This window comes from Schistocerca cancellata, chromosome 2 (genome assembly GCF_023864275.1).
Source record: "Schistocerca cancellata isolate TAMUIC-IGC-003103 chromosome 2, iqSchCanc2.1, whole genome shotgun sequence".
NCBI classification, from domain to species: domain Eukaryota; kingdom Metazoa; phylum Arthropoda; class Insecta; order Orthoptera; family Acrididae; genus Schistocerca; species Schistocerca cancellata.
Window position 1 is genome coordinate 328,417,589 of NC_064627.1, and position 27,689 is coordinate 328,445,277.

Sequence of the window (27,689 nt, forward strand, 5' to 3'; positions counted from 1 at the left end):
GATAGGAACGGTGAGCGGATTCTCAAAAAACTGTTAACGTGAATATGTCTTTGACTGAGGCTTAGCTGCACATCCTGAAACATCAGACCGGATGATATACTGCGTCTGATAAGCGTAGTGCTGTGACATATGTCGCTCCTTTCATCAGTACTGCAGATCATTTTTTCTTCGAGGTTCCTATAATGGGATACGTTGTAACGGCGACCGGAGCGGTCGCGGAGAAGTAGTGACGGTAGCGCGGCGGGACCCGCGGAGCGGCCCGCGAACAACAACACAACGGGAGAGGACAGACACGACCAACGGAGGACCTTACGACACAACAAGAACAGACAACAAAGTAACGAACCAAACAAGACAACCAGCTACTGAAGAGACAAGCGATCTAAGTGCGCCCACAAGGGCTTCGATGCTATCTGACCCCTCCCCACAGGAAGGCCTGGGTCAGATGATGGAGGAGAGCAACATAGAGAGACATATGAGGATTACTCAATTGCTCGATCAAAATGTTAAGAATGGGAAGATTAGTCAGGCCGCAGTGCAGGCAATAAAAAATGAATTAGCGGCATGGGCGATAGCCAATGCAAAGCTTGAAGGGAGACTTGAGGAGCTTGAAAAAGAGAATGAAAGGCTCAGAAAGCAACCAGGCAAGACATGGGCCGGCGTCGCAGCACAGGCTGCACCAAAGGCCCAAACGACCAAAGAGACTATTGCAAAGGTCTCTAAACGACCAGACACTGCAGTCTTTTTAAGACCATTACCCGGCCAGGACATAAAAAAGGTGCAGGAAGTTTTTGCCACCACTGTAAATCCCGTCAGGGAAAAGATTAGAATTAACAAGGTCAAAGTTACAAAAAATGTAGTTATCGTAGATGTAGCCTCAGAGGATGATAAGAACAAACTGCTAGGGAACCAAAAGCTATGCAAGTCAGTTAAGTGCGAACCCCCCCGAAAGCGTAATCCACTTGTTATATTATATGATGTCCCCAAATCAATGACAGATGAGGATTTATGTGAGACTCTCTATCGGCAAAACCTTGAAGACTCTGACCTAAGTATGGAAGCTTTTCTAAAAGACTTTAAACTCAGATTTAGGACTGGACCTAGGGACAGAGATGTTGTTCACCATGTAGCAGAAGTCACAGGGGGATTATGGAGAAAACTAACAGCTATGGGCAGGGTATACATAGGCTTTCACGCCATTAACGTGAAAGACTACTTAATAGTACCCCGTTGCCACAATTGTGGGGACATTGATCATGTACACAAATATTGTAGTAGGAAGCCGGCATGCTCCAGGTGCCGAGAAGAAAACCACGTAAGAAAGGAATGCAAAAAATCCGCTGTATGCATACCATGCACATGAAGGGGCAAAAAGACCTGCGGTACAACCGGGAGGAACTGCCCTACATATAAGTTGCTTGAACAACGCCTAATATCCCGAACAGATTATAGCTAATGGCAACAACCAAACTAGATCAACCAAAAGAAAGTCTCCGAGTAAGAAGAAAAGAGATGCGGAAAGAGCAGAGAATTTCAAAAAGTTTTTAAAATCTATTCAGGAGACTGTAAAAAAGGAAAAAATCATGGTTGATTCAAGTATTCAAACAGATCAAGAAATAAAGATTGAAGAAGTAGTGGAAGTGACTGATTCAGGAAACTTGACAGAACCTAAGACTTTGGTGCATATAAGTGTCAATTCAACACTCAACCCAGAAGCAGTAAGCTTCGTCATCAACAAAGAACAAATATGCCCACAACAAACAGTCATGGTTGACCTGTGCATACAGACGGAGCCAGAAGAAGAGACAGAAGACAGCCTACAACCGGAAGAGATCAATAGCATTGTTCCAGTTCAAAAAGGAACTCTCCAAAGACAACACAATCACAAATACTAAACAATTGGAAGTAGTTCCGAGAGCCCCAGATCCGGATCCTAGAAGGATCTACCCGAACCTGGAGCTTGCCATGCAGCTTTCACGCTTGGAGCAGCCGGCTGTCCTCACCACGGCGCTCAGGCACGTCGTACGTGTAGGTCACAAATATGGCAGAAGGGTCACCTTCTCGACAATGGAGGCTGTGGACAGGATTCAGTTGAAGTCAATGAATCTTCCCACGGATTTCGGAGCTCTGCGTGACCTTCTCAGAAGGGTATTTGAGAGAAGAGGTGAAGAGTTTAATATGCAAGAGATCTACGTGCAATCTGTCCTTGCAAATGGCCGAATTGCTTCAGACTATAGTAAACCATGGCCTGATTGCAATTTTCACACCTACTTTCCATGACATCCGAAATTATTATAGGACAGATAAACACCCATAATAGTCGGCTGGTCATGCAGGAGCTACGAAAGGTAGTGGAGGAGAGGAGACTAGATGTAGTCTGTCTGCAGGAGCCATACTCCCGGGCGGGACAGATCTCCTTCATGTCTACCACCTGGCAGGTAATCTCCACCGGAGAAGAGCCGAAGGCAGTCACAATAGTTACAAACAAGACCCTAAGAGCCACAAGTGTAACGCAGTTATCAAACAGCCACTGCAATGTGGTTGAACTACAAACCCCGTTTGGACTAATACACATCGTAAACATGTATTTCCAATACGGAGGAAATTTCGAAGAATTCTCTGACCACCTCGTGAGAACCATCACGGCGCTGCGTGGGCGCAGGATTATTGTCACGGCTGACATAAATGCCAAGTCCCCTGTGTGGTACAGCGGCACAAGGGACACCAATGGTGAGAAGGCTGAGGAACTAATTATGGCTTCCCAACTTGTAGTGGCAAATAAACCTGGTAATCCTCCAACCTACAGAGGAGGCGGAGCGCAGGGGACAAATATTGATGTCACCCTGGCAACTGCCAATGCCATCAGTATCATTGAGGATTGGAAAGTTAGCGAATATGTCACTACAAGCGATCATAACCTAATTACTTTCTGCCTCAGAGAAGAAGGGTGCCGCTGGGACCTCGGATGGGAGATCCAACTCAACTACAATAGAACCGATTGGGACTGCCTGGCTCGGGAGTGTGGCATTCCGCCATTGCCGGAAGGTGACCTGGATGTAGATAGATACGCCGAAGAACTGGTAGGGTCTGTAGTCAGCGCGGTCAAGGCCGCTGTGCCAACCAGGAGGAGAGCCGTGGCGGCTTCCCCATCGCCATGGTCTGCCGATCTTGAGCGCATGCGTCAGTCTGTGAGACGGGCGAGAAGGTACTACCAGCGAAGTGCCGTCTGGCAGGAAAAACAATTCTGGCTGCAGCAGTACAGGGAGGAAAAGGAAAAATTTCAGAAAGAATTAAAGGAGGTAAGAATAAAAAGTTGGGATAGGTATGTTTTGAGCCAGCTAGCCACTGACCCCTGGGGAACACCATACAAATTGGTTAGAGAGAAAATCATGTCCCCTGCGGTCCTCTCGACGATCAGAGACGGAGGCAGAATGACAGAGTCGTGGCAGGAAACTGCTGAAGTTCTCCTGCGCACTCTGCTGCCGGATGACGAAGAAATTGAGGAGGATGAACTCCAACAACAAATCCGCAGAGAGGATCTACATGAATACACAAACAACACCATGGTGTACCCCTTCTCAGAGGAAGAAGTGGCCTCACAAATTAAGTTACTGAAAAAGGGCAAAGCACCAGTGCCAGACGGCATAGTCGCGGAGGCGGTACAGTTTCTCGCCCCTCAGCTAGTAACACCCCTCACAGGATTGTTCAATGAATGTCTAAGAACTGGGAGATTTCCTAAAATTTGGAAAAGGGCAAATGTAGTAATCATACAAAAAGGGAAGGATAAGGACCCCACAGAACCGAAATCCTACAGGCCAATCTGCCTCTTAGATAACCTAGGAAAATTATTGGAGAAGTTACTGGCTGACAGACTGACAGCGCACAGGATACTGTGCGGGATGAGCGACAGGCAGTTCGGCTTTAGGCCGGGGCGATCAGCGTCTGACGCAATTGCCCTGGCAGCTGAGGTCTGTGGCTCAGCCCCGCACAAGTATGTGGTAGGCATCATGGTGGACATCAGTGGCGCCTTCGACAACCTGTGGTGGCCCTCGCTCTTCTCTCGCTTGCGAGAGAAGGAGTGCCCAGGGCCCCTCTATGGCTGTCTGAGGAGCTATTGTATGGACAGGGAGGTATGGCTATCATCGCCTAGCGGAAGAACGAGTAAAACCATCACGAAAGGGTGTCCCCAGGGTTCAGTTCTGAGGCCACTCTTTTGGGACATTAACATAGAACCCCTCCTAGAGAAACTACAACAAAGCGAGGACGTGCTAGACGTGATAGCTTACGCTGATGACCTCCTCCTGCTGGTAGGCGGCCGTAGCCGAGAGGAACTTGAGCCCAAGGTAGAACAAACAATGATAGTACTTCAGAGATGGTGCCAAGAATCAAAAATGAAAGTTGCACCACACAAATCAACATATCTATTAATGAAAGGTAGTCTCGTCAGGAATCCAACTGTAAGAATTGAGGGAACACCAGTTCTTCGGCGACGAGAGGCCAGATACCTAGGAGTTATACTAGATGAAAAATGGAGTTACAACACCCATATAGAGAACATAACACAACGTCCGTTAGAGGTCCTAAATAATCTCATAAGTATAGGCCATAGGAGGTTCCATCTACCTCCTACCTTAATCAAACTCTATCATAATAGCATTTTAATGTCCCTAGTTGGATATGCGAGTGGGGTTTGGGCACACAGGCTCACGAGGGTGGTGCCTGCAGTGACCGTTAGAAGGGTGCAGCGAAACATGCTGTTGCGCTCTGTTGGGGCATATCGAACAACACCTGGGGGGGCTTTGTTAATAATAATAGGATTACGTCCTTTAGACATAAAAATCAGGGAGCAGGGAGCGTGGTACTGGGTCTCAAAAGGGAAATTAGATAAAACCAGGGAAATCATGGGGGTACAAGTGGGGGACAAGTACGCAATAAAGAGAAGGGGCGAAGAGCTATGGCAACAGCAATGGGAAACTGAGGATACGGGAAGGAGGGTTTTCCAGTTACTACCAAATGTCAAAGAACGGCTACAAATGAGCTACTTTGAGCCGAGTAGAGGTCTGCTGCACTTTCTAACAGGTCATGGGCCATATCCGACATATCTATGTCGATTTGGAAAGCGGGCAACACCAGCGTGTGACTGTGGTGCTCCGGATGGAACACCCGAACACGTCGTCTATGACTGTACGTTGTATGACGACGTGGCGCTTGAACTTAGAAGTCAACTACCAAATAGAGACACATACACATTACTGCGACGTGCTGAGACCTTCAATGTCCTCAACAATTTGGCAAATGAAATCTCTAAAAAGATTCTGAGGGACTTCATTAGGAACCAATACGACTAAATAACAACCCGATAAAGACTTAGGTGCACCTGCAGTTGCCGCCGAGCGCGGTACTGGCCAGTTGTCACACAACTGGAATCCGACGCGTTATCGGATCAGGAAAGCAGGAGCACCATTCCCGGACTTGATTTACGCACTCGATTTTATAGGAACTAGATACACCAGAATAATGTAGAATTAGAATACTAAAACAATTAACATAGGTAGGGACTGCAGCGAAATAAAAGTACTGGCCAGCCTAGTGCCAGGGGCACGCTCACTGGGGTTAGCTCAGTGAGCAGGCCTTACAGTAGGTTTATATATATCATCTGGCACGCATGTAACGCTGCAGAGTAGCTAGTCATAGAATAACCAAAGTAGTCACGTAGTTAGATTAACCCTGTCCGTAGCTAGTGCCATCAAACAACAAAATAATAATAAGCTGCATGTTTTCAAATTTTATCATAATAGGGCCCACTAATTGTGTAAGGTAGTGGGTTAGTATGTATCAAACAATGTTCGCTGTTTTTTATGAGTCATTGTATCAAAACTTGTTTCAATTGAGTATAATGTTGTTGTTGTTGTTGTATCAATAAAGAGTTTTTCTTTTTTTAAAAAAAAAAAAAAACAAGACAACCAAGTCCACTGGAATAGAAACACGAAGTCAATACGCTGTCTGAGACGATATGTCCTGAGACGCAACGCAATGTTAGACTGCTGGCAGAGTTTTTTTTTTGTTTCTTTATTGAATTTCGATTCCCCCCGAAGGGGGTGGGCTGGCAGCAGCTTAGTATGCCGCTCTTCAGCCTACAGACTTTGTTTTAAAAAAATAGAAGATAATATAAAAAAAAACAGGCGACAAAATCGGAGACAAAGGGTAACATGGCGAAAAAGTCGTGGAACTTAAAACAGAGACCAAAAGGATGATGATGCTAATAAAATACATATGAAGCACAGAGGTAAAATAATAGACAGACAATTAAAAAACACGGCGACAGTCTGGTTTCTGTTCGTAAAAGACATAAAATTCACTCCCAGCGACAGCATGGTTTCTGTTCACAACACAGGAAAAGACGAAACAACACTGAGCAGTCACTGGAACACTGCACTAAAATATGACATACCACAGCCGAGAGCAGGTGCGGGGAAACTGGTCAGATGATGGGAAAATAAAAAATGGGGAAGGTGAGGAAAAGCGAAGGGGGGAGGGGGGAAAGGAACCAATGGAGGATGAGGACCCATAAGAGGGCTGGGGGGTGCTGGGCAGACGCGACAGGGAGTGGGGAAGGCAGAGGACGGGAAGACAAAAGGACTCGGGAGGGAGAAGGGAGGTAGGGAGAGGTTAGGTGGTGAGAAACACAGGAGGGAAGGGGTGAAGAGGGAGCCCAGGGAAAGGACGGAGGAAAGGAGGGGGATGAGAATCAGAGTTGATAGGAGGGATAAATGGGGGAGAGAGGGCATCATCTGGGAGGGGGAGTTGATGGAAGCCAGCTTGGGAAAGGAGATGAAGGGTGTAGAGATGGAGGATAGGGGGGACACAACAGTGAAGGCGTGGCAGGGGGCGTGGACGGGAGAGGAGAGGAGCATCCAGGAGGTGAGGGGGATCAAGGCGGTGGCAGGTGTAGAGTATGGGGATATGTTTGAGGAACAGGGGCAGATGGGGGAAAGGAATGAGGTCATAGAGGATCCGCGTGGGGGACGGGAGGCGTATACGGAAGGTGAGGCAGAGTGCATGACGCTCAAGGATCTGAAGGGACTTGTAGAATTGTGGTGGGGGGCAGATATCCAGGCAGGACTGGCATAACAGAGGATGAGACGGAGTAAGGATTTGTAGGTGTGGAGGATGGTAGAGGGATGCAACCCCCATGTCCGGGCAGAGGAGTTTGAGGAGTTGGAGACGGTTGTGGGCTTTGGATTGGATGGATCGGAGATGAGGGATCCAGGTGAGCTGACGGTCAATGGTGAGGTCAAGGTGGGTGAGGGTGGGGGTGAGGCTGACAGGACAGGCGCAGACGTTAAGGGAGAAATCCAGGAGCCGGAAGGAGCGAGTGGTACGACCTACGATGATTGCCTGGGTCTTGGAAGGGTTGATTTTCAGGAGCCACTGGTTACACCAAGCGGCAAAAAGGTCAACGTGATTTTGGAGAAGGCGTTGAGACCGTTGGAGGGTCTGGCTGAGTGCGAGGCAGGCGCTTAAGTATGCTGTCGGGGGCGCCGCTATTGGCCGCTGGGACCACGTGTTCCACTGTGGCGCCCTCACACTAAAAGCGGGCCAGGAGGAGGGCGCCGCCACAGCTTACAGGTGCAGAGACCTCTAGGGGTCTTCGACGTCCATGACGTCTGGCGGGGATTCAAATTCCGCGGCGCACGGTACCAGAGGATATAGATTGCTTGCGTCATGGAATGTCCGGAATCGATTTGCGCTCTGTCCGAGCTAAGTATCCCCTTAGAAATGCAACAAGAGGACGTGTCATTGTTATACGGTCCTGCAGAATGAGCTGAACTTTGTAAAATTGGTAAGTACAGACGAAGTATATAACAGAAAATTTCCAAGAAAAGAGAAATCCTTCATTGAAATCCAAATACAAAAAAAGATACTGCAGAAGTAACGAGAAAGGGCTCGCAGAAAATGGGGCAGAGTCTGAAGAAATTTAAAAGTCTGAAACCACCACTGTACGATGAGCATGGTTACAGTGAATAGCACTACGTCTGCGAAACGAATGAGAAACTTAGGTTAGTGTCGCAACGCTGAGGCGTGTGACGCGTGAGAGCTTGGAGTAGCCGTTAACCTAATACTACAATGATGCAGCGGGAGAGTACCGAGCAGCCCGTCCAGAGACCACCGAAAAGTCGTCGTAAGACACCACACAAATAATTAACCAGCTGCAACCAAACGGCGAGTGGGTGTGATCTTTCTGTTTATCGCGTTCCGAAGACTACTATATACGAGGGTTGGAACTTTAATAGTGGCAACTATTTATTTACAGCTACTACAAAATAGATACGTGTTTCAAAGTTTTACTGACCTTCAAAGTAGTCACTTGTATTGTGTATATCCCTTTGCCAGCGATGTGGAAGTCGTAGGATACACTTAGCAGTGACAGTTGTGTCGACAGTTCGAGCGGCGCGGTCTCTTACCCGACGAATTTGTAGCAGTTCTGAAGCGATTGCCGTGAAGTGTTTCCTTCAGTTTAGAAATCGAGTTCAACTCACGATGGTTTAAGCCAGGGGAGTGCAGTAGGTGGTATAGCACTTAGCAACCCCGTCAGTCAAACAAATCAGTAACAGCTTGCACTGTTCGTGCTTGAGCACTGTCCTGCAAAATGATGGTCAGGTCCTGCAGTAAGTGTCATCACTTCTGTCTCTGTGCTGTTCATGTTTGGAACACAACCTACAACCAACTTACAGGCAGAAGTGATGAGACGTTCTGCAGGACCTGACCATCATTTGGCAGAACAATGCTCAAGCACATACAGTACAAGCTGTTACTGATTTGTTTGACTGATGGGTCTGCTAAGTTCTATACCACATACTGCACACCCGTTACTTTATCCCTCGTGAGTTGAACTCGATATATAAACTGAAGGGAACACTCCACGGCATTCGCTTCAGAACTGCTACAAATTCGTCGGGTAACAGACCGCGCCGCTCGAACTGTCGACACAACTGGCACTGCTAAAAGTACCCTACGAGTTCCACATCGCTGGCAACGGGTTATACACAATGCTGGTGACTACTTTGAAGGTTAGTAAAACTTTGAAGCCGGCCGGAGTGGCTGAGCGGTTCTAGGCGCTACAGTGTGGAACCGCGCGACCGCAACGGTCGCAGGTTCGAATCCTGCCTCGGGCATGGATGTGTGTGATGTCCTTAGGTTAGTTAGGTTTAAGTAGTTCTAAGTTCTAGGAGACTGATCACCACAGCAGTTAAGTCCCATAGTGCTCAGAGCCATTTTTTTAAAAATCTTTGAAACACGTAATACTTTCTACGAGCTGTAAAACTTTGAAACACGTATCTACTTACTACGAGCTGTAAATAAATAGTTGCCACTATTAAAGTTCCACCCTCGATATTATACTATCATGTGACCCGCTATTTCAGGTATATGTTCACAGAGAACGAATATGAACCAAAGCACTTACGTGCGATTAAGTCGATTAAATTAAATCTAGGAAACTGCATGAGCTATGTAATCTGCAGATGTATGTGAAACACGTCAAACATAATTGGCTGGCTCTGAGCACTATGGGACTTAACTGCTGTGGTCATCAGTCCCTTAGAACTTAGAGCTACTTAAACCTCACTAACCTAAGGACATCACACACATCCATGCCCGGACCAGGATTCGAAGCTGCGACCGTGGCGGTCGCGCGGTTCGAGACTGTAGCGCCTAGAACCGCTCAGCCACCCAGCCCGGCGTCAAACACAATTAGCAATTATTCCACAAGATGATTTTCTGGGTCATATAATTCAGTTTTTGTAATGTATTTACTCTGTTGCCTTTGTGATAAACGTATTCTTCACTTTTCTATATTCGTCTGCTTAGCAGAATTACTGATGTTACCCACAGACTGTTACCGGAAGTCTCCGGATGGGAAATGCTACGTGAGAGTTCTGACTGTGTACCCAAGCAAATACAAATAAAGGTAATTTATGACAACATAAAGTGTCTTCTCTCAAAATCACCGTGTCGGAGTCCGGAGAATTTAATACGGCTCTCAAGTTACCATCACAGTCAAATGGCTCTAAGCACTATGGGACTTAACATCTGAGGTCATCAGTCCCCTAGACTTAGAACGAATTAAACCTAACTAACGTAAGGACATTACACACATCCATGCCCGAGGCAGGATTCGAACCTGCGACCGTAGCAGCATACCGGTTCCGGACCGAAGCGCCTAGAACCGCTCGGCCATACGATCACAGTCTAGGCATATTCAGACAGACACTACTCTGTATGGTCATGTGGTAATTAATTTTAAGCATAAAACAAAAAACAAAAAAAACAATCAGTCATGTGGTGTCACCGCCAGACACCACACTTGCTAGGTGGTAGCTTAAATCGGCCGCGGTCCATTAGTACATGTCGGACCCGCGTGTCGCCACTGTCAGTACTTGCAGACCTAGCGCCACAACATGGCAGGTCTAGAGAGACGGACTAGCACTCGCCCCACTTGTACGACGACTTTGCTAGCGACTACACTGACGAAGCCTTTCTCCCAGTTGCCGAGAGACAGTTAGAATAGCCTTCAGCTAAGTCCATGACTACGACCTAGCAAGGCGCCATTAACCGTATCTGAAGATAGTCTAATTTGTATAGTCAAGAGCGATGTACCACAAGGATGCAATAAAGTTAAGTATCCGAGGAACTGCATATTTTTCTCTATAGCATTCATCAAGTATCCTGTTCCAGAACTCACGCCAGCCGGCGTGTGTGTACGCGTGCCTTTCGGCTACCTCCGAGTGGCGTGGCTGTTTTGCTACGCCACAACAAGTCACGAATAACAATGCTTTTGTTAAAAACAAGTAGCTCCATTACCCGTTTGAAGCGGCAGAATCGCCAACAGATAGCTGTTCACTTTTAAAATTACGTATAACTTACGTTGTACATCTAATGATTTTTCGTTGTAGTGAAACTTCCATCAGGTGGTGGGTGGTCCCTTCGAAAATCCAGCGTATTTCCATTACACTATCAGCTGCTTTTGAGGAAGTGCATATGTCGCACAGTATTAAGCACGATTTAATATTATCTTGAAGTTTCAAGGCACAGAGCATCAACAGCAACACCCAGTCTCTCTCTCTCTCTCTCTCTCTCTCTCTCTCTCTCTAAATGGTTCAAATGGCTCTGAGCACCGTGGGACTTAACATCTGAGAGCATCAGTACCCTAGAACTTAGAACTACTTAAACCTAACTAACCTAACGACATCACACACATCCATGCCAGAGGGAGGATTCGAACCTGCGACCGTAGCGGTCACGCGGTTGCAGTCTGAAGCGCCTAGAACCGCACGGGCACATCGGCCGGCTCTCTCTCTCTCTCTCTCTCTCTCTCTCTCTCTCTCTCTCTCACACACACACACACACACAAAAATACACACATTGTGCAGCTCCTAGTTCCGTCACCACTAATACCTTCCACACTAGTGACGAACATGTCGATGATAAACACTGTAGATAAATATTTGTCTCATTCAGAGCGTGTTCGCAATGTTCCATTGCTTGAGCATACAGGATGTTGGGTACCAGCTGGAAACACCTTCCCCCCAACCTTCCTTCTCAATCACGGTCGTCTGTGAATCACAAAGTTACAATAATTATGACAAAATAATGACACTGCTTGGTGAATCGAAGTAACTGGAAGCAAACGAGTTGGCAAAAAGATTATAGAGCCACATTCGAGTAGTTTCCGTGACGTACATAACCTCTGCGGCTCCTTTGCACAGGTGTGACACTGCGGAGACGGCTTCGGTGTACGTGTGGACGGACGGCCGGGTGGAGCAGCTGTGGAGCGGCTGCGCTGCCGGAAGCGAGCAGCAGCAGCTGATGGCCAGCGGACCGCGCATGCGCATCGAGTTCCACGGCAGCCGGCCCGACACTGCCCTCAGCCTAGTAGCCCGATACAGCTTCGTCAGCGGTCAGTAAACCCACTCTGCCACCTGTCTTTTCTCCACCAAATGACAAGCGCTGGATGCAAAGCATATTCTGTAACATACGTTGTTTTCATACCTTAAGGTTAGGAACATCCTAAAGACTCTAATGGACTCGTTTATGTCTCTTTCTTTCTGGAATTACGATTTGTTCTTTCACTTTTTGTATTTTTTATTTGGAAACCCACAAAAGTTTTCTTACCGTGTTTTCTGTTACGTCCATTCTTGTCATTTTCTAGCCTCCAGTGGTTGGCAGATTTAGTGCTGCAAACATTATTGAAAAGTGATCTACATCGGGAAACTAACGTTTGTTGATTTTAAGCTGTTTTAGATGTATCCAGAGCAGTTAATATTAACTTGTATAAGCAGTCGTGCTGTTTTTCTTTGTCTGTGTACCTAGTTCTCTAATGGCGATGATGTTGTTGTGATGCACACACAGGGTTACTTCAAAAATGTTCAAATGTGTGTGAAATCTTATGGGACTTAACTGCTAAGGTCATCAGTCCCTAAGCTTACACACTACTTAATCTAAATTATCCTCAGGACAAACACACACACCCATGCCCAAGGGAGGACTCGAACCTCCGCCGGGACCAACCGCACAGTCCATGACTGCAGCGCCCCAGACCGCTCGGCTAATCCCACGCGGCTTACTTCAAAAACTATGTTACTCATTGTTATGGCAGGCCAAGGAACTTTCATTGACTGTTTGAAAGCCACGTAGACATGTGACACTATTTTTAAAGTTCTAGTAAATAATATTCGAGAACCACTGTTGAAAATTTCCGCCCCCGTTTTTCCTGGTATTCATTCATCTTTCCAAAAATAATGGAAATTGCATGGTAGAAGTTCATAACTTCCCGATCTGTATGACCCAGTTCTGTGCTGCCATGGTAAAATTATTGGTATCATTTTCCTATGGCTGGATGTGATACTGCACTTGGTCCATATACAGCCGGAATTTCTCAGTGAATCTGTGGGCAATTCAGCCGTTTCGGCCAGAAGACAGCCGAACGACATCCTCAGCGTTCGCATCCGTCAGAAAAAAGTGTTCAGCATGGTATTCCAGCGAGAAAAACAGACAACGGAGATGTGTGGAGGCAAACTGTTGAGAAGGGCAATTCTCTAGAACGGCTGTGGTGACGAAGATGGAGGAGGAGGAGGAGGAGGAGGAGGAGGAGTAGGATGACGAGGTTATTATAGCGACTTGCAGTCAACAGATATCTCACATAGAGGGTTAGGGATGGTCAAAGAGCTTCACCACAAGGCGAATGTGGAAGACACTGTGTTGGAATGAGTAGATGGTGATGCACAAACAAGAATACGTAGAACTGGAACTACCGAAGACGTAAACCACGTTCTTCACTGTGTAGCCAGTGTCTTTTGCGGTGGAGCGCTTGAATAAGTCTTCTCGGTTTACAAGCCGTGTTACTTGGGATAAAACAATACAGCTTTCGCTACTTGTCACAGCCATAGTCATCAGGAGAGAAAATCACTGACTACCCAACCTGACACAGTGTTCCGCTTATACAAGGGCAATAGCAGCGTCTCATACGTTCCTGAGAGGGCCGAAACGACGCATGCGCAAGGAGACAAGCTGGGCAGCTGATAGCCCCGTGGCGGACCGGAGCTGCTATGAGATGCCTAGCTCGCCTTCCGCACATACGTCACATCGACCTCTCTGGAATGTTCCAGACCAGTATAAACGCAACACCATGCCACCCCAGTAGTCTATGATTTTAACTTTTGACGGCAGTGGGGGAGACATCGAAAGCTCGTGTGTTTTATTCCAATAACACAAGTTATATTTTATTTAAGAACTATATGAGTAACGCACAGGTGTGTATTTAATCCATTAGCCCATCTACACGGACCTTCTCTCCATCCTCTCTCCGCCCCTCCTCTCTCGCCACCAGCTCCACCTTCCCAGTGCCTGTCTACGAGTATCTTCTCCTGCCCCTCCAGCTCCTCCTTCCCCTCTATCTCGTCCTTCTCCTTTATCTCCACCTCCTCCTCGCTCTCGCCCAGTCCATCCTTGCCTCCCCCTCTCTCGGTCCATATCATCCACCCGTCTCTCGCTGTTCATCTCCTCTTATCTTTATTATTTCGTGCCCCCTCTCCCACCTATTCGTCAAACTCCTCCCCCACCCCACTTGTCCACCATCTCCTACCCCTACCCCTGCCCATTTTCTCTTCTTCCCTTCCTCTGTCCATCTCTTCAACCTCCCCTCCTCCTTTCTCTCTCTCTGTTCTATAGCCTCCACCCCAAGTGGAGGTTACTGATTAATCCTATCTTTCAGTATTTCTTTCCAGATAGAAATATGAATACCAAGTTTGACTGAAAGTGATACAGAGATGTAGGAGTAGCCTTTTGCCCATCGATATGCACAGTACGCAAATGTCACACATATTTCGCATATATTTAACGTATTTCACACATATTTACTCATGTATTTCATCTGTATCGCTAATGAATTTCGTCCTGCCGTTTCGTTTTCACGAAGCTCAATCTATATGACGTCATATCTCCTGAACAATTTGTGGTACAGTGACATAGTTTTGCAGGTACATTCTGTGCTACATTTGGATACTGTCTTCAAAATGTGTTGCGAATCGGATTCAGGAGTAATAAATTAACACTCGTGCTTGATGCGGCAGTTTTTCACGAATCTCAGTGTTTATCTCCTGAGCTATGAGTCGTACAGTGAAATAATTTTTGCAGCTAAATTGGTGGCATAAATGCATACTGTCTGAGAACTGTGTCGTGAACACAGTTAGTAGTAAAGAAGTAAAATTAAAGCATTATGCCTGATGTGGCAGTTTTCTGCATGAAATGGGAATACATAGTAAGCGAGAAACATTTTTCCTTTCATCAGTATGTGGATGTCGTCAATGAGAAAACGTTTCGTACAGGCTTTACATTATACGTAAAGTTTATAGCAAGTTACAATGCGCTATCATTCTCAAATGTTGGATGGATAAAGTTCGCTAGCTCATACGTCGTGTGCTACTCTTCTTTTTCATTATCGCCCCTGCCCCTTTGACAAGTACGTGGTTCTTACCCCATAGTAATTCTCTCCAGATTGTAAGTGATACGTGTACCAATTTTGGCTGAAATTGGTCCAGTGGTGTAGAAAGAGATATGGAATGAACAGGCATACATACATACAAGCGTACACACATATACAAATTCATCCATTTTTATAGTAGGCCCACATATTTATGAATGAGGCATTAATCCCACAAAACGGGATAATAAATTTCCATAATAATCAGTTGTAGGAAGATCAGATTCAGGTGTTATGCACGTTCACTTTAGTGTAAATGCACGGAAGAGAATTGTGGCTGAAGTCTCACATTGGCCTTACACGCCACCACACAAATTAACAGGTGCCTACTCGTTACCTATTTCTGCAAGTTAAATTACATGTCCTATTGGAGAACCTTTCTCTTGCAGAAAGAGATATGGTTTATGCACGACGGTGCACTATCCCATCTTCTACTCCTCGTGTAATACTCAACAATGCCAATAATCGATGGATTTGTCGGTGCAGCCCAGTAAGAAACTTGCGTTTCTCCCAGCATATGAAACGTTCAGCCGGGTGACGTCTTAGACCAAGGGCTCTATTTCGACATTTCCTGATTTTCAAGATATAGAAGCAGCTATAGAGCTCTGTACCATTAAACCGTCGTGTAGGCGAGTCTCAACCGACCAAAGCTGTAAAGTGGCGTACACAGAAAGACAACGCTCCCAACCCAGTAAACAAACAGCGCTACCACTGCAGCAAAAATGACTCTTCTCTTGAGCACAATATTATTGCACCAGGGAGTGAAAGTACTTCAGCAGGCTTATCGCTAGTTTTTGCCGTGACATTTAACAACACGCTGAATCACTTGGTAGTATAATGACAACTGTCTTGAAAACATTCACAGTGCGATGGGTTTTCCTTTCACCACTGTACTTGTTTCGGCCATGGGGCTGTCCAAGTGCTATAATGTCATGGTATGGTAAAACATCAGAAGTTACCGATTCTGAATATTGATTACCAACGGATGAGCAAGTACCATTACCTCCGTCCGTTATTTGACCAAGGGGAGAGAGCAGCATTCCCAGCAGATTTTAATCAAAGATCTTCGCCTCTGTTTGTGTCATTTTCTAATTTAATCCGAAGTGATTCGTATAATTATACTGTCCCAAGAGCTCGTACAGCGGAAATGGTTAAGGCTACCGCTCGCGATAAGCTCTATATCGGGTTCTAGTACCGTTCTGGCACAGATTTTCAGCCGACTCCGGTGGCCGAGCGGTTCTAGGCGCTTCAGTCCGGAACCAAGCGGCTGCTAAGGTCGCAGGTTCGAATCCTGCCTTGGACAAGGATGTGTGTGATATGCTTAGATTAGTTAGGTTTACGTAGTTCTAAGTTTAGGGGAGTGCTGGCAGTATCGTAAGCCGCTGAGGTCAACCTGGATTCGGCTGCATAGGCTGCCATCGGCTGCAAAGCACTGGGTTTTATTAGTTAAACTTTTGTCGAGAGTAACACATTGCTGTGGAGATACCCCTGATGATTGCAAGGCAGTTAATAGTGGTCTTGGATTGTGTGTTGATCTAACAGTGTTCGATATCCTCGAAGCTTCTGCACATGGCTACGTCCCATCGTACTGGGATTCACTTGAAAAAACTATCTGGTACCTCTCATGTGTCCAGTCTTGTCGAGCGCGCCATTGTCAGCACGACGCTCTCTGCTCCCACGTTAAGGGGAACTGCTATAATGGTCTAGTTCTGAGAGACCATTGTGCTCGAGATATCGTACCACTGGCCATGTTAATATCTGTCGTGCTGCAGGCAAGTCCCTCGTTCGTAAAATGTGACGTGGCTGTATTATCTTGTACGACCGGGCGAATAATATAAAGGGTGATCAGGAACAACCTGAAAAGCTTGTAAGAGTGCTACAGGGTAGGTTGAGCCGGGAAATAATTATTAGGGAAAAAATCGACAAGATGAGCCATTTACGAGTTATTTATCTTGAAAGTTAGCTGGTCAGGCCGTTGCACACACAAATTCAAGGGGCCCGCCACAGACGGTGTCGCCAAACGTGTTCTTTGTTTCGTTTCCTAAAATCGATAAAGAGAGGTTTACAAAAAATGGGAGGGTAGTAAGGATTGAAATTCAGCCAAGGATGGGAGCAGGCTCGTGCGATATCATTGATGCAGTCAGAACAACTGATACTAATTGTCCCTGGCAGGCTGCTTGACTTACCGCTTGTAGCGACCCGATTGGCTAAGTTCAATGCTAAATAATTCGGAAACGACGAAACGTATCGAATTTTTTCTTAAATAATTATTTATCAGTACAATCTCCCCTGCAACACCCTTACGTGCTTTCAGCCTGTTGCTGGCCACATTGTATACTGACTGCGTCTCTTAAGGGTCACCAGACCCTTTTTTCCTCTGTTGTTTCGGCACGTCCCTGCAATTTCGATTTGCAGTGTGTAAACGGTGTCAGACTAGACAAATACTACTCATCATATCTCTCACGCGACGCCTAGCGCTGACAGAAAGCTACAAACAAAATTGATTATTAAAAGAGAATTTTACGTACTCATTCGATTAAGCGTTTCATAATTAGTCGAATGCGATATTTGTTTTATCGATATGTAGTATCAGCGATAGTAAATATGAAGAATGAACAGTACTGCAGCAGCAACTGAGCGGCGCTGTTGCATGGCGCTAGCAGGCAACATAGGCTAGAGCAGTGCTGTCGCTGGCGGAGCACCAGTTGGCCTCCATCTTTTACTGCATATTGATGAAACAAATATTATCGATCTAGACCAATCTGGGACTGCTCTTATCAAATGGGCATGTAGAATTCCGTTTTAAAAATAACTTTGTTCGAAACAGATACAAACCGACACTTTCCATCGATGTAAGACATGACAGGAAAAACATACTGAACAGTATTCGATCTGGCTGACGTCATTTACACGTTGCAAAAACGAAGTTGCAAATATGTGTCGAAACATCTGAGAAAATTCTCTTGACGTATCTTACAAGAGAAACCCTGTGTAATCTGTCGGTTACTAATCGCATGGGATCACTAAGATCTTGCATGCTGTCGAATATGACCCTTCTGATCCAATCGATTGCATATCTGCTAGGCAGACACGTGATTCTCGCCATTGCTCGCTACAGTATAACAGAACGATCGGCCACGGTATTAACACATGCTATTGGGTGTCTCTTATTCTTACATGAGACGTAACTCAATATTCTCAGAAGCAATAACCATTAAGACGCAATTTATGACTGAGAATCCCAACGTGTAGTTTTCCTTACATGTAGAATATACAGAGTGGCAATAAAACCGGCCCGAACCGATATGCAAATGCGCGTGAGTAGCGTTACTAGCTTTTCGTTTTCTTTGCCACCTTCCAGCAGCAGTATGTGAGTAGTTAATGCGGAAAGTTATCGTTATAAACCCTGTACTTCATCGTCATGCCTTACTCCATTGAAGAACGTGTGTTCATTGTTGAAGAGTATGTGCGGTCTGAATCCATTAAAGTTCTTTGTGCCACTTTTCATGAAAATATTCCTGAAAGTAATATTCCTGCAAAATCGTCGATACAGGATCTAGTGAGAAAGTGGCGTTCGACAGGCAGTGCTGTTAATTCAAAGAAAAATCAGGCAACGACTGTACGTACACCAGAAGTTGTGGCAAACGTGGCGGCACACACAGAAAGAAGTCCCTACAAGTCAAAACGACGATTATCACAGCAAAGTGGAATATCTCGTAGGTCATGTCATGGCTTTAAAATGAAACCTTCTCGTGTGAGTGTTGCGCAGCAAATAAAAGAAGCGGACAAAGGTAAGCGTACGCATTACTGTAAATGGTTGCTGGAAAATGTCGCTGGGGGACAACTTGATCCATTCCTCCCTTTTTCGACGGATGAAGCTTGGTTTCATCTGTCGGGTTACGGTAATTCGCAAGACACTGGGCTACAGAGAATGCCCATGGCGTACTGTAAAAGTCGTTACACGATTTAAAAGTTGGTGTATGGTGTGCTGTATCTGGTAACAGAATTATCAAGCCATTGTTCTTCAACGAAACTCTTAAAGCACATGTTTACTTGCAAATCTACAATGAATTTTCGACTCTGTTACCTCCAAACGAAAAATGTTGTGCATATTTCCTGTTGTGTCTAGACAAGACAGCCTAGACACAATGAGAGGAAGCCGAAAGGTACGCGCTTAAACTCACGCAGGCTGGCGTGAGGTCTGAAACAGGATACGTAATGAATGCTATAAAGAAAAGTACGTAGCTTCTGGAATACTTAACTTTAATCCACATTTGTAGAACATCGCTCTTGATGATACACTAATAGAATCTCAATATCAATTGCATTCGGCGCCTTGCTAGGTCGTAGCAAATGTAGCTGAAGGCTATGCTAACTATCGTCTCGCAAATGAGAGCGTAGTTGTCAGTGATCCATCTCTGGCTAAGTCGGCTGTACAACTGGGGCGAGTGCTAGTACGTCTCTCTAGACCTGCCGTGTGGCGGCGCTCGGTCTGCCATCACTGATAGTGGCGACACGCGGGTCCGTCGCGGGACCGCGGCCGATTTAAAAGCTACCACCTAGCAAGTGTGGTGTCTGGCGGTGACACCACATTCCTCCCCCGCAAATCGGCGAACGGTTGTGTTATGAGGCTTCCGCCCGGCGTGGGGAGGACCCCATGTTGACGTATGCGATGAGGTGGGGAGCCTAACAACAGGCGAGGCTGTGCCACCCGCACCCGGCCATTCGATCCGAGGGGAGCTAGGAAACACCTGAAAACCTAGTCCAGGGTGCACGCCAACATGCGGTGTATGCGCCCGTAGATAGTCAGGAGGGGCCGAAGGGTCGACCTCCATCGAGTCGGAGCATCCGACAGGCGAAGACGACAGATGGTCCGGAGCGGGCAAGAGTTCCATGACGGAGGACAACTGGTCACGGGAAGCGATCGGCGGCGCGTGACCCAGGGAGGCGCCCGGCGGTTGCAGCGACGCGTCCACTGCGGGCGTCGCCGGCGGGAGAACAGGCGGCGGCGGCGGCGGCGGCGCGACACCATGGGGCAAAATGGAAGGCAGCGTCGGTAACACCTGGGGATGAGGCGAGCCAGTACATGGGTCCCCAGGGCGCTGACCGGACGGCACCGTCGCTGAAAGCAGACGGGGAGCGGCAGAACCCGTGCGACGACAGAGGCGCAGCTGATTGAGATGCCGACGCACCTCACCAGAGGCCCCCAAAACCAGATACATCGCGCGGCCGAGGCAGCGAAGAATGCGCCCTGCGAGCCAACGCCGTGAACCGCGATAGTTGCGATAATATACAACTTCGCCAGGAGCAAAAGCAGGCGTCTGCCGCTGCACAGGAACCTGATGCGGCGGATGTAGCAAAGACATCAAGGTTCGATGAGGGCGACCATGAAGCAGCTCAGCCGGCGAGCGACCATCTCGGGGCTGAGAGCGATACGAGGACAAAAAGAGCAATCACGCGTCCTCCCGAGAATGCGACTCTTTTAACTTCAACATCTGTGACTTGAAAGTCCGGACCAATCGCTCAGCGGCACCGTTTGACTGCGGCGAAAACGGCGCGGATGTCAGATGTTGAATACCATTGGCCTTGCAGAATGACTGAAATTCTGCGGACATGAATTGTGGGCCATTGTCGGAAACAATAGTCTGTGGAAGACCTTCAATGAAAAAGATAGCGGACAACGCTTGAATTGTGGCAGAAGACGTCGTGGAAGACATCCTGACAACAAAAGGAAAATTACGGAAGGAATCGACCAGAACCAACCATCGAGCATTCCAGAATGGACCAGCAAAATCAATGTGTAAGCGTTGCCAAGGGGAAGTGGCTTTCGGCCATGCAAAGAATTTCCGCGGTAGCGCGGATTGGTGTTTGGCACACGCCATGCAAGAAGAGCCCATATTCGTAATCGCAGCATCGATTCCGAACCAAGTACAGTGCAGACGAGCAAGTTGTTTCGTTCGCACTATTCCCCAATGTCCTTGGTGGAGAAGCTTGAAGACAGAGGACTGTAACGAACCTGGGACCACGACCCTGGACTGATCATTATCTGAACGCAACAGCAAAACACCACGTCGTACAAAAAGTCTCTCCTTGTGAGCAAAAAATCGGCGAACCAACGGATCCTCGATCCGTGACTTTGACAAGGGCCATTGCGTAGCAACAAAAAGCAAAACGGTAGCAAGGACAGGGTCAGCAGCTGTGGCTGTAGCTACACGACGAAAATCAATCGGAAACGATTCGACCACGTCCTCGGTTTCCGAATCAATGAACATGCAAGCAAGTTCGGAGGAATCGAATGCTCTATCCTCAGCAACAGGCAAACGGGACAACGCATCGGCGTTTCCGTGCTTAGCAGTGGACCGATACAAGATATCGTAGCGGTACTGTGAGAGGAAAATAGACCAGCGAATGAATTTCTGCGCTGTACATGGAGGTACAGGCTTGGTCGGATGAAAAAGCGATGTCAAAGGTTTGTGGTCTGTGATGATGGTAAAGTGACAACCATACAAGAAGTCATGAAACTTTGTAACACCAAATACGAGAGCCAAAGCTTCTTTCTCGATCTGTGAATAATTGCGTTGCACTGACGAGAGCAATTTGGGCGCAAAGGCAATAGGGCGATCCATCTTTGTGCGCAAGCACAGCACCGATCCCGAAATCCGATGCATCGACCATCAACAAAAGGGGTTTCTGGGGATCGAAAGGCGTAAGGCAAGTATTAGAAAGCAACGCCGATTTCAACTGGCGAAAGGCGCGTTCGCATTCCGTCGACCAGACGAACGGAACACCTTCACGGCGTAAGCGATGAAGCGGAGCTGAAATGGAAGAGGCATGGGGGATATAGCGATGGTAATAATTTATTTTACCCAGCACACTCTGTAGCTGCTTCAAATTCTGCGGCGAAGGCAAGTCTTGTATGGCACGAAGGTGCTCTGGACCGGGATGTATGCCTTGGGCATTGAGTACATGTCCCAGATATGGCAAATCACGAGTAAAAAACACACATTTGTCCTTCCGCAAGCGAAGACCATTTTGTCGCAAGACCTGAAATAATGTTCGGAGGTTGGCTAAATGTTCTTGCGACCTCATCACGTAATGCGTGGGGAACATTGCGCGCTTTGAAAAATTTCGGTTGCGCGTTGACTTTCAGTACCAAATGTGCTTTATAGTTCTTAGCGCAACCGAGGCCCGGTGCAAAAATGTCTGCAAATCCTTCACATAGACGAGAAACACTGGCTGATGGCACAGTCTGGTTCACTGATAGGACCTGATTGACTATAGACAAGTTAAACAACTGAAATAAATCTAAACCAAACAAGTTCACTGCAGAAGAAGAACGAAGGACGTAAAAAGACACAAGTTTTGTTTGTCCCTTGTACGTTGCAAGAAGACTGCACTGTCCTAACACAGGGATATGCTGTCCGGAATAACTATGTAACTTAACATTTGCGGCACGCAACGGAGGCGTGCCCAGTTGTTTGTACGTGTCTTTATTGAGCAATGAAACTGCAGCTCTGGTATCGAGCTGGAATGGTATCACGTTGCCATTAAGTTCCAAGTCTACAAAAAGTTTATTGTCCAGCTGACAAGAGCGACTGTTTTGTGCAACGTGAACAGACACTGGTACAGAATCACTTGGGACTTGACGTGATTTCCGTCAATGTTGACGCACACTTTTTGTGGGACGAACACAGTCACTGTTAGAGAGAGTGGCACTGGGCAGAGTGGAATTAACTACATGAATTTCCATGGGCGAAGGTTCACGAGCCTGAGTATCCTTGGTTCGATTCCGGCGCGAAGCAAAGGGCCTGGAATGGTTGTGAGTGTCCGATCGGAGCTTTTTCTGGCAAACACTTTGAACATGACCTTTCTTATTACAGAAAAAAACAAATAGCCAGGTGTGACGGGCAATTCTCACATGAATGTCTAGTAGCACACCGCGGGCATGATTTCACTGCATTTGCTTGCTTACGCGGCACACGTGGCTGCGCGGAAGGGCGCGAGGGCTGTTTACAGTTCTGTGCAGCTCGCCCGGCGGGCCGGTTAATGTGACACACAGCTGGCGAAGTTTCAAATGATTCCTGAGCAAAGTCAGGTGTATCTTGCTGATCCAATATGTCTATCACTTGTTGAAGGGAGGGATTGACTAGTTTCAAAATCTGTTCCTGTATACGAACATCAGAAACGTTCTGTGCAATTGCATCACGCACTATAGTATCTGAATGAGGGAGTCCACATTCACACTCAAAAGCACAATCCCTTGTAAGGCCTTGCAAAGTTGCAACCCACTCCTGATAAGTCTGACCGGCCGTACGTTTGGTACGAAAGAAAGTAAACCGGTTTGCAACTACATTGACTGATTCCTTGAAATAGGCATCTAAAGCAGACAAAATTTCTTCATAGGACAGAGTTGCTACGTCGCGTCGGGGAAACAATTTCACTATCACACGGTAGGTGGACACACCTACACAAGAAAGGAGATGAGGCTGCCGCTCGTTACCTTGAATTCTGTAGGCGGCGAGATGGAATCCAAATTGGCGTGAACACTCCGTCCAGCTTTCTAATTCCGCATCGAACGGACGAAACGGTGATGCAACTGCGTGTTGTGGCTGCGGTAGCGATGAAGCGGCGGCGGCCGCATCGTTTTGCAATGCACGTTGACCCTGGACGAGCTGTCCAAGGGCATCCAATAAGGCCTGCGTCTGCTGATTCTGCAAGCGATAAAATTCGGACAGTACATCTGGAGATTGTGGCGAAGCCATTACACAAGTAAAGTAAGCAAGTAGAAAGAAGAAGAAGACCCTTTTTAGACTCGTCGCCAAATATGTTGTGTCTAGACAAGACAGCCTAGACACAATGAGAGGAAGCCGAAAGGCACGCGCTTAAACTCACGCAGGCTGGCGTGAGGTCTGAAACAGGATACGTAATGAATGCTATAAAGAAAAGTACGTAGCTTCTGGAATACTTAACTTTAATCCACATTTGTAGAACATCGCTCTTGATGATACATTAATAGAATCTCAATATCAATTGAATACGGCGCCTTGCTAGGTAGTAGCAAATGTAGCTGAAGGCTATGCTAACTATCGTCTCGGCAAATGAGAGCGTAGTTGTCAGTGATCCATCTCTGGCTAAGTCGGCTGTACAACTGGGGCGAGTGCTAGTATGTCTCTCTAGACCTGCCGTGTGGCGGCGCTCGGTCTGCCATCACTGATAGTGGCGACACGCGGGTCCGTCGTATACTAGCGGACCGCGGCCGATTTAAAAGCTACCACCTAGCAAGTGCGGTGTCTGGCTGTGACACCACATTTCCAGTAAGATGGGGCAACTTGCATACGTCGGATTTGCCTTAGCTCGTATAGGCACTGATTTTACAGAAGAGAGGACCATTAGTAGGGGCTTATGGCCACCGTGCGCTCTCGCGACATGTCACCATGTCACTTTTAACTCCGGAGATTTCTGAAAGCTAGATTCTACCGCAACAATCGCAGAACACTTGACACATTAAAAAACAACACTTGTGAAAAAGTTTCGAACACTCCTCAAAGAGTACTGAAATGTGTTTTCCTTAACATGCTTCGACGTGCACAACTTTGCTTGGATATTGGCGGAGAACATTTTGAACACAGACGTTAAATTCCTTTCCAAAATATGCTTATTAAGCTAATAAAAGTAAATCTGTTACTTAAACTGTTAATTACACAGCTAATAATGACACTGTACAATAAAAATGTAAGAAAGCGATGGTGCACGTTGATTTTCTTCATACATATTCATTTCAGCGCAGGGGCCGGTATTATATGCGCAACTCTGCACATTACGTTACTCCTATGTAGTTGATGTAGTTCCGCTGCCAATCTTGCGCACAACCAAGAATGTAGTTCTCTTCATGGAATGCCGTCTTCATGATGCCGCAGTTTTTATGGCCAGCCATATTTATTCTGTGACCGTATATGATATTTACACTACTGGCCATTAAAATTGCTACAGCGCGAAGATTACGTGCTAGAGACGCGAAATTTAACCGACAGGAATACGATGCTGTGATATGCCAATGATTAGCTTTTCAGAGCATTCACACAAGGTTGGCGCCGGTGGCTACACCTGCAACATGCTGACTTAAGGGAAGTTTCCAACCGATTTCTCATACACAAACAGCAGTTGCCCGGCGTTGCCTGGTGAAACGTTGTTGTGATGCCTCATGTAAAGAGGATAAATGCGTACCATCACGTTTCCGACTTGATAAAGGTCGTATTGTTGCCTACTGCGATTGCGGTTTATCGTATCGCGACATTGCTGCTCGCGTTGGTCGAGATCCAATGACTGTTAGTAGTATATGGAATCGGTGGGTTCAGGAGGGTAATACGGAACGCCATGCTGGATCCCAACGGCCTGGTATCACTAGCAGTCGAGATGACAGGCATCTTATGAGCATGGCAGTAACGCATCGTGCAGCCACGTCTCGATCCCTGAGTCAACAGATGGGGACGTTTGCAAGACAACAACCATCTGCACGAACAGTTCGACGACGTTTGCACCAGCATGGACTATCAGCTCGGAGACCATGGCTGCGGTTACCCTTGACGCTCTATCACACATAGGAGCGCCTTCGATGGTGTACTCAACGACGAACCTGGGTGCACGAATGGCAAAACGTAATTTTTTCGGATGAATCGAGGTTCTGTCTACAGCATCATGGTGGTCGCATCCGTGTTTTGGCGACATCGCGGTGAACGCACAGTGGAAGCGTGTATTCTTCATCGCCATACTGGCGTATCACCCGGTCTGATGGTGTGGGGTGCCATTGGTTACACGTTTCGGTAATCTCTTGTTCGCATTGACGGCACTTTGAACAGTGGACGTTACATTTCAGATGTGTTACGACCCGTGGCTCTAACCTTCGTTCGATCCCTACGAAACCCTACATTTCAGCAGGATAATGCACGACCGCATGTTGCAGGTCCTGTAGGGCCTTCTGGATACAGAAAATGTTCGAGTGCTGCCCTGGCCAGCACAATCTCCAGATCTCTCACCAACTGAAAACGTCTGGTCAATGGTGACCGAGCAACTGGCTTGTCGCAATATGCCAGTCACTTCTCTTCATGAACTGTGGTATCGTGTTGAAGCTGCATGGGCAGCTGTACCTGTACATGCTAACCAAGGTCTATTTGACTCAATGCGCAGGCGTATCAAGACCGTTATTACGGCCAGAGGTGGTTGTTCTGGGTACTGATTTCTCAGGATGTATCGACCCAAATTGCGTGTAAATGTAATGATATGTCAGTTCTAGTATAATACATTTGTCCAATGAATACCAGTTTATCAACTGCATTTCATCTTGGTGTATCAATTTTAATGGCCAGTAGTGTAGTACTAGGACGCTGAAGTGGCGGCAGCAGCAGCAGTTAGCAACAGGTGAGGCGCGCGCCGTGTTGCAGACTTCGGGGTGAGCGCGCCGCGCGGCCGGCAGCTGTCCTCGTGGCCGTGCGCCTTCTCCTTCAACGGCAGCGAGGCGGGCAGGGGCTACGTGACCAGCCCCAACTTTCCCGGACTCTACCCCAGGGACACCGAGTGCCACTTCTTCTTCCACGGCCGGCCCGGGCAGCGGATCGCGTTACGCTTCGTCCATTTCGACGTGGAGGGAGTGCAACCGTGAGTACGTTTAGACGCTACAGGCCGTCAGTACAAGAGTAATCTATTTAAGGTACAAAAATATCTACCAGGACATAATAACGGGTTAAACTTCCAAAACAAGCAGGAAAACAGTGATAGTAGCACAAAAATTATCACTTAGAATCATTACATGACTGTGGAATGAGTACATCTGCTTTTATGCTTTTGCCGTGACTCGATATTACCCGAGTTACAGATAAAAAATTGTTTCCTGCATTCCACTATTTATTGTGATGATCATAGTTTCTCATTACAATACAATCACATGGCTGTGTGCTACATTCGTCGGAGGTCTCGGTCAATGAATGTGTTACGACCCGTGGCTCTAACCTTCGTTCGATCCCTACGAAACCCTACATTTCAGCAGGATAATGCACGACCGCATGTTGCAGGTCCTGTAGGGCCTTCTGGATACAGAAAATGTTCGAGTGCTGCAGCCGGTACAGAGTTCTAAGCGTATGTGTAAGTTCATAGCTTCCTTCATATATGAACCTCATCTTCTATGCAGTCGATTTTGTTACATTTTCTCCTGTGCGTTCCGCTCTCAGTACCTTCTCTTATATTTGTTATCATCCATTTGATCCATGTTCGAGTGCTTCCAGCCGGTACAGAGTTCTAAGCGTATGTGTAAGTTCATAGCTTCCTTCATATATGAACCTCATCTTCTATGCAGTCGATTTTGTTACATTTTCTCCCGTGCGTTCCGCTCTCAGTACCTTCTCTTATATTTGTTATCATCCATTTGATCTGTGCCCACATCGCGCAGCCTCATCCTTTCAGTTGCTTTTTCCTATGTGCTTCATCACTCAATAATGTCTATGTGACTTCCAGCCACATGTAGATTCTCAAGATACATCATTCTTCGGATACCTAGCTGTAGAAAAATGACCGTTTAGTGTCGCATACTCACAGATATCCTAAAATGGAAGAGGAGGCTGCAGACCCGCCAGGGTAGCCGACAGCGCTAATGCGCTGC

General features: G+C 46.9%; 1 protein-coding gene across 1 annotated transcript in view; it reads left to right on the forward strand.

Annotated features, from left to right (window-relative positions):
- LOC126153746 (suppressor of lurcher protein 1-like) overlaps nt 1-27,689 on the forward strand; it is a 348,799-nt gene that overhangs the window by 308,571 nt on the left and 12,539 nt on the right. Inside the window, exons 10-11 of the mRNA XM_049916091.1 lie at nt 11,769-11,959; nt 26,479-26,692. Coding sequence (XP_049772048.1) covers nt 11,769-11,959; nt 26,479-26,692 — 405 coding nt within the window. The remainder of the gene's footprint in view (nt 1-11,768; nt 11,960-26,478; nt 26,693-27,689) is intronic.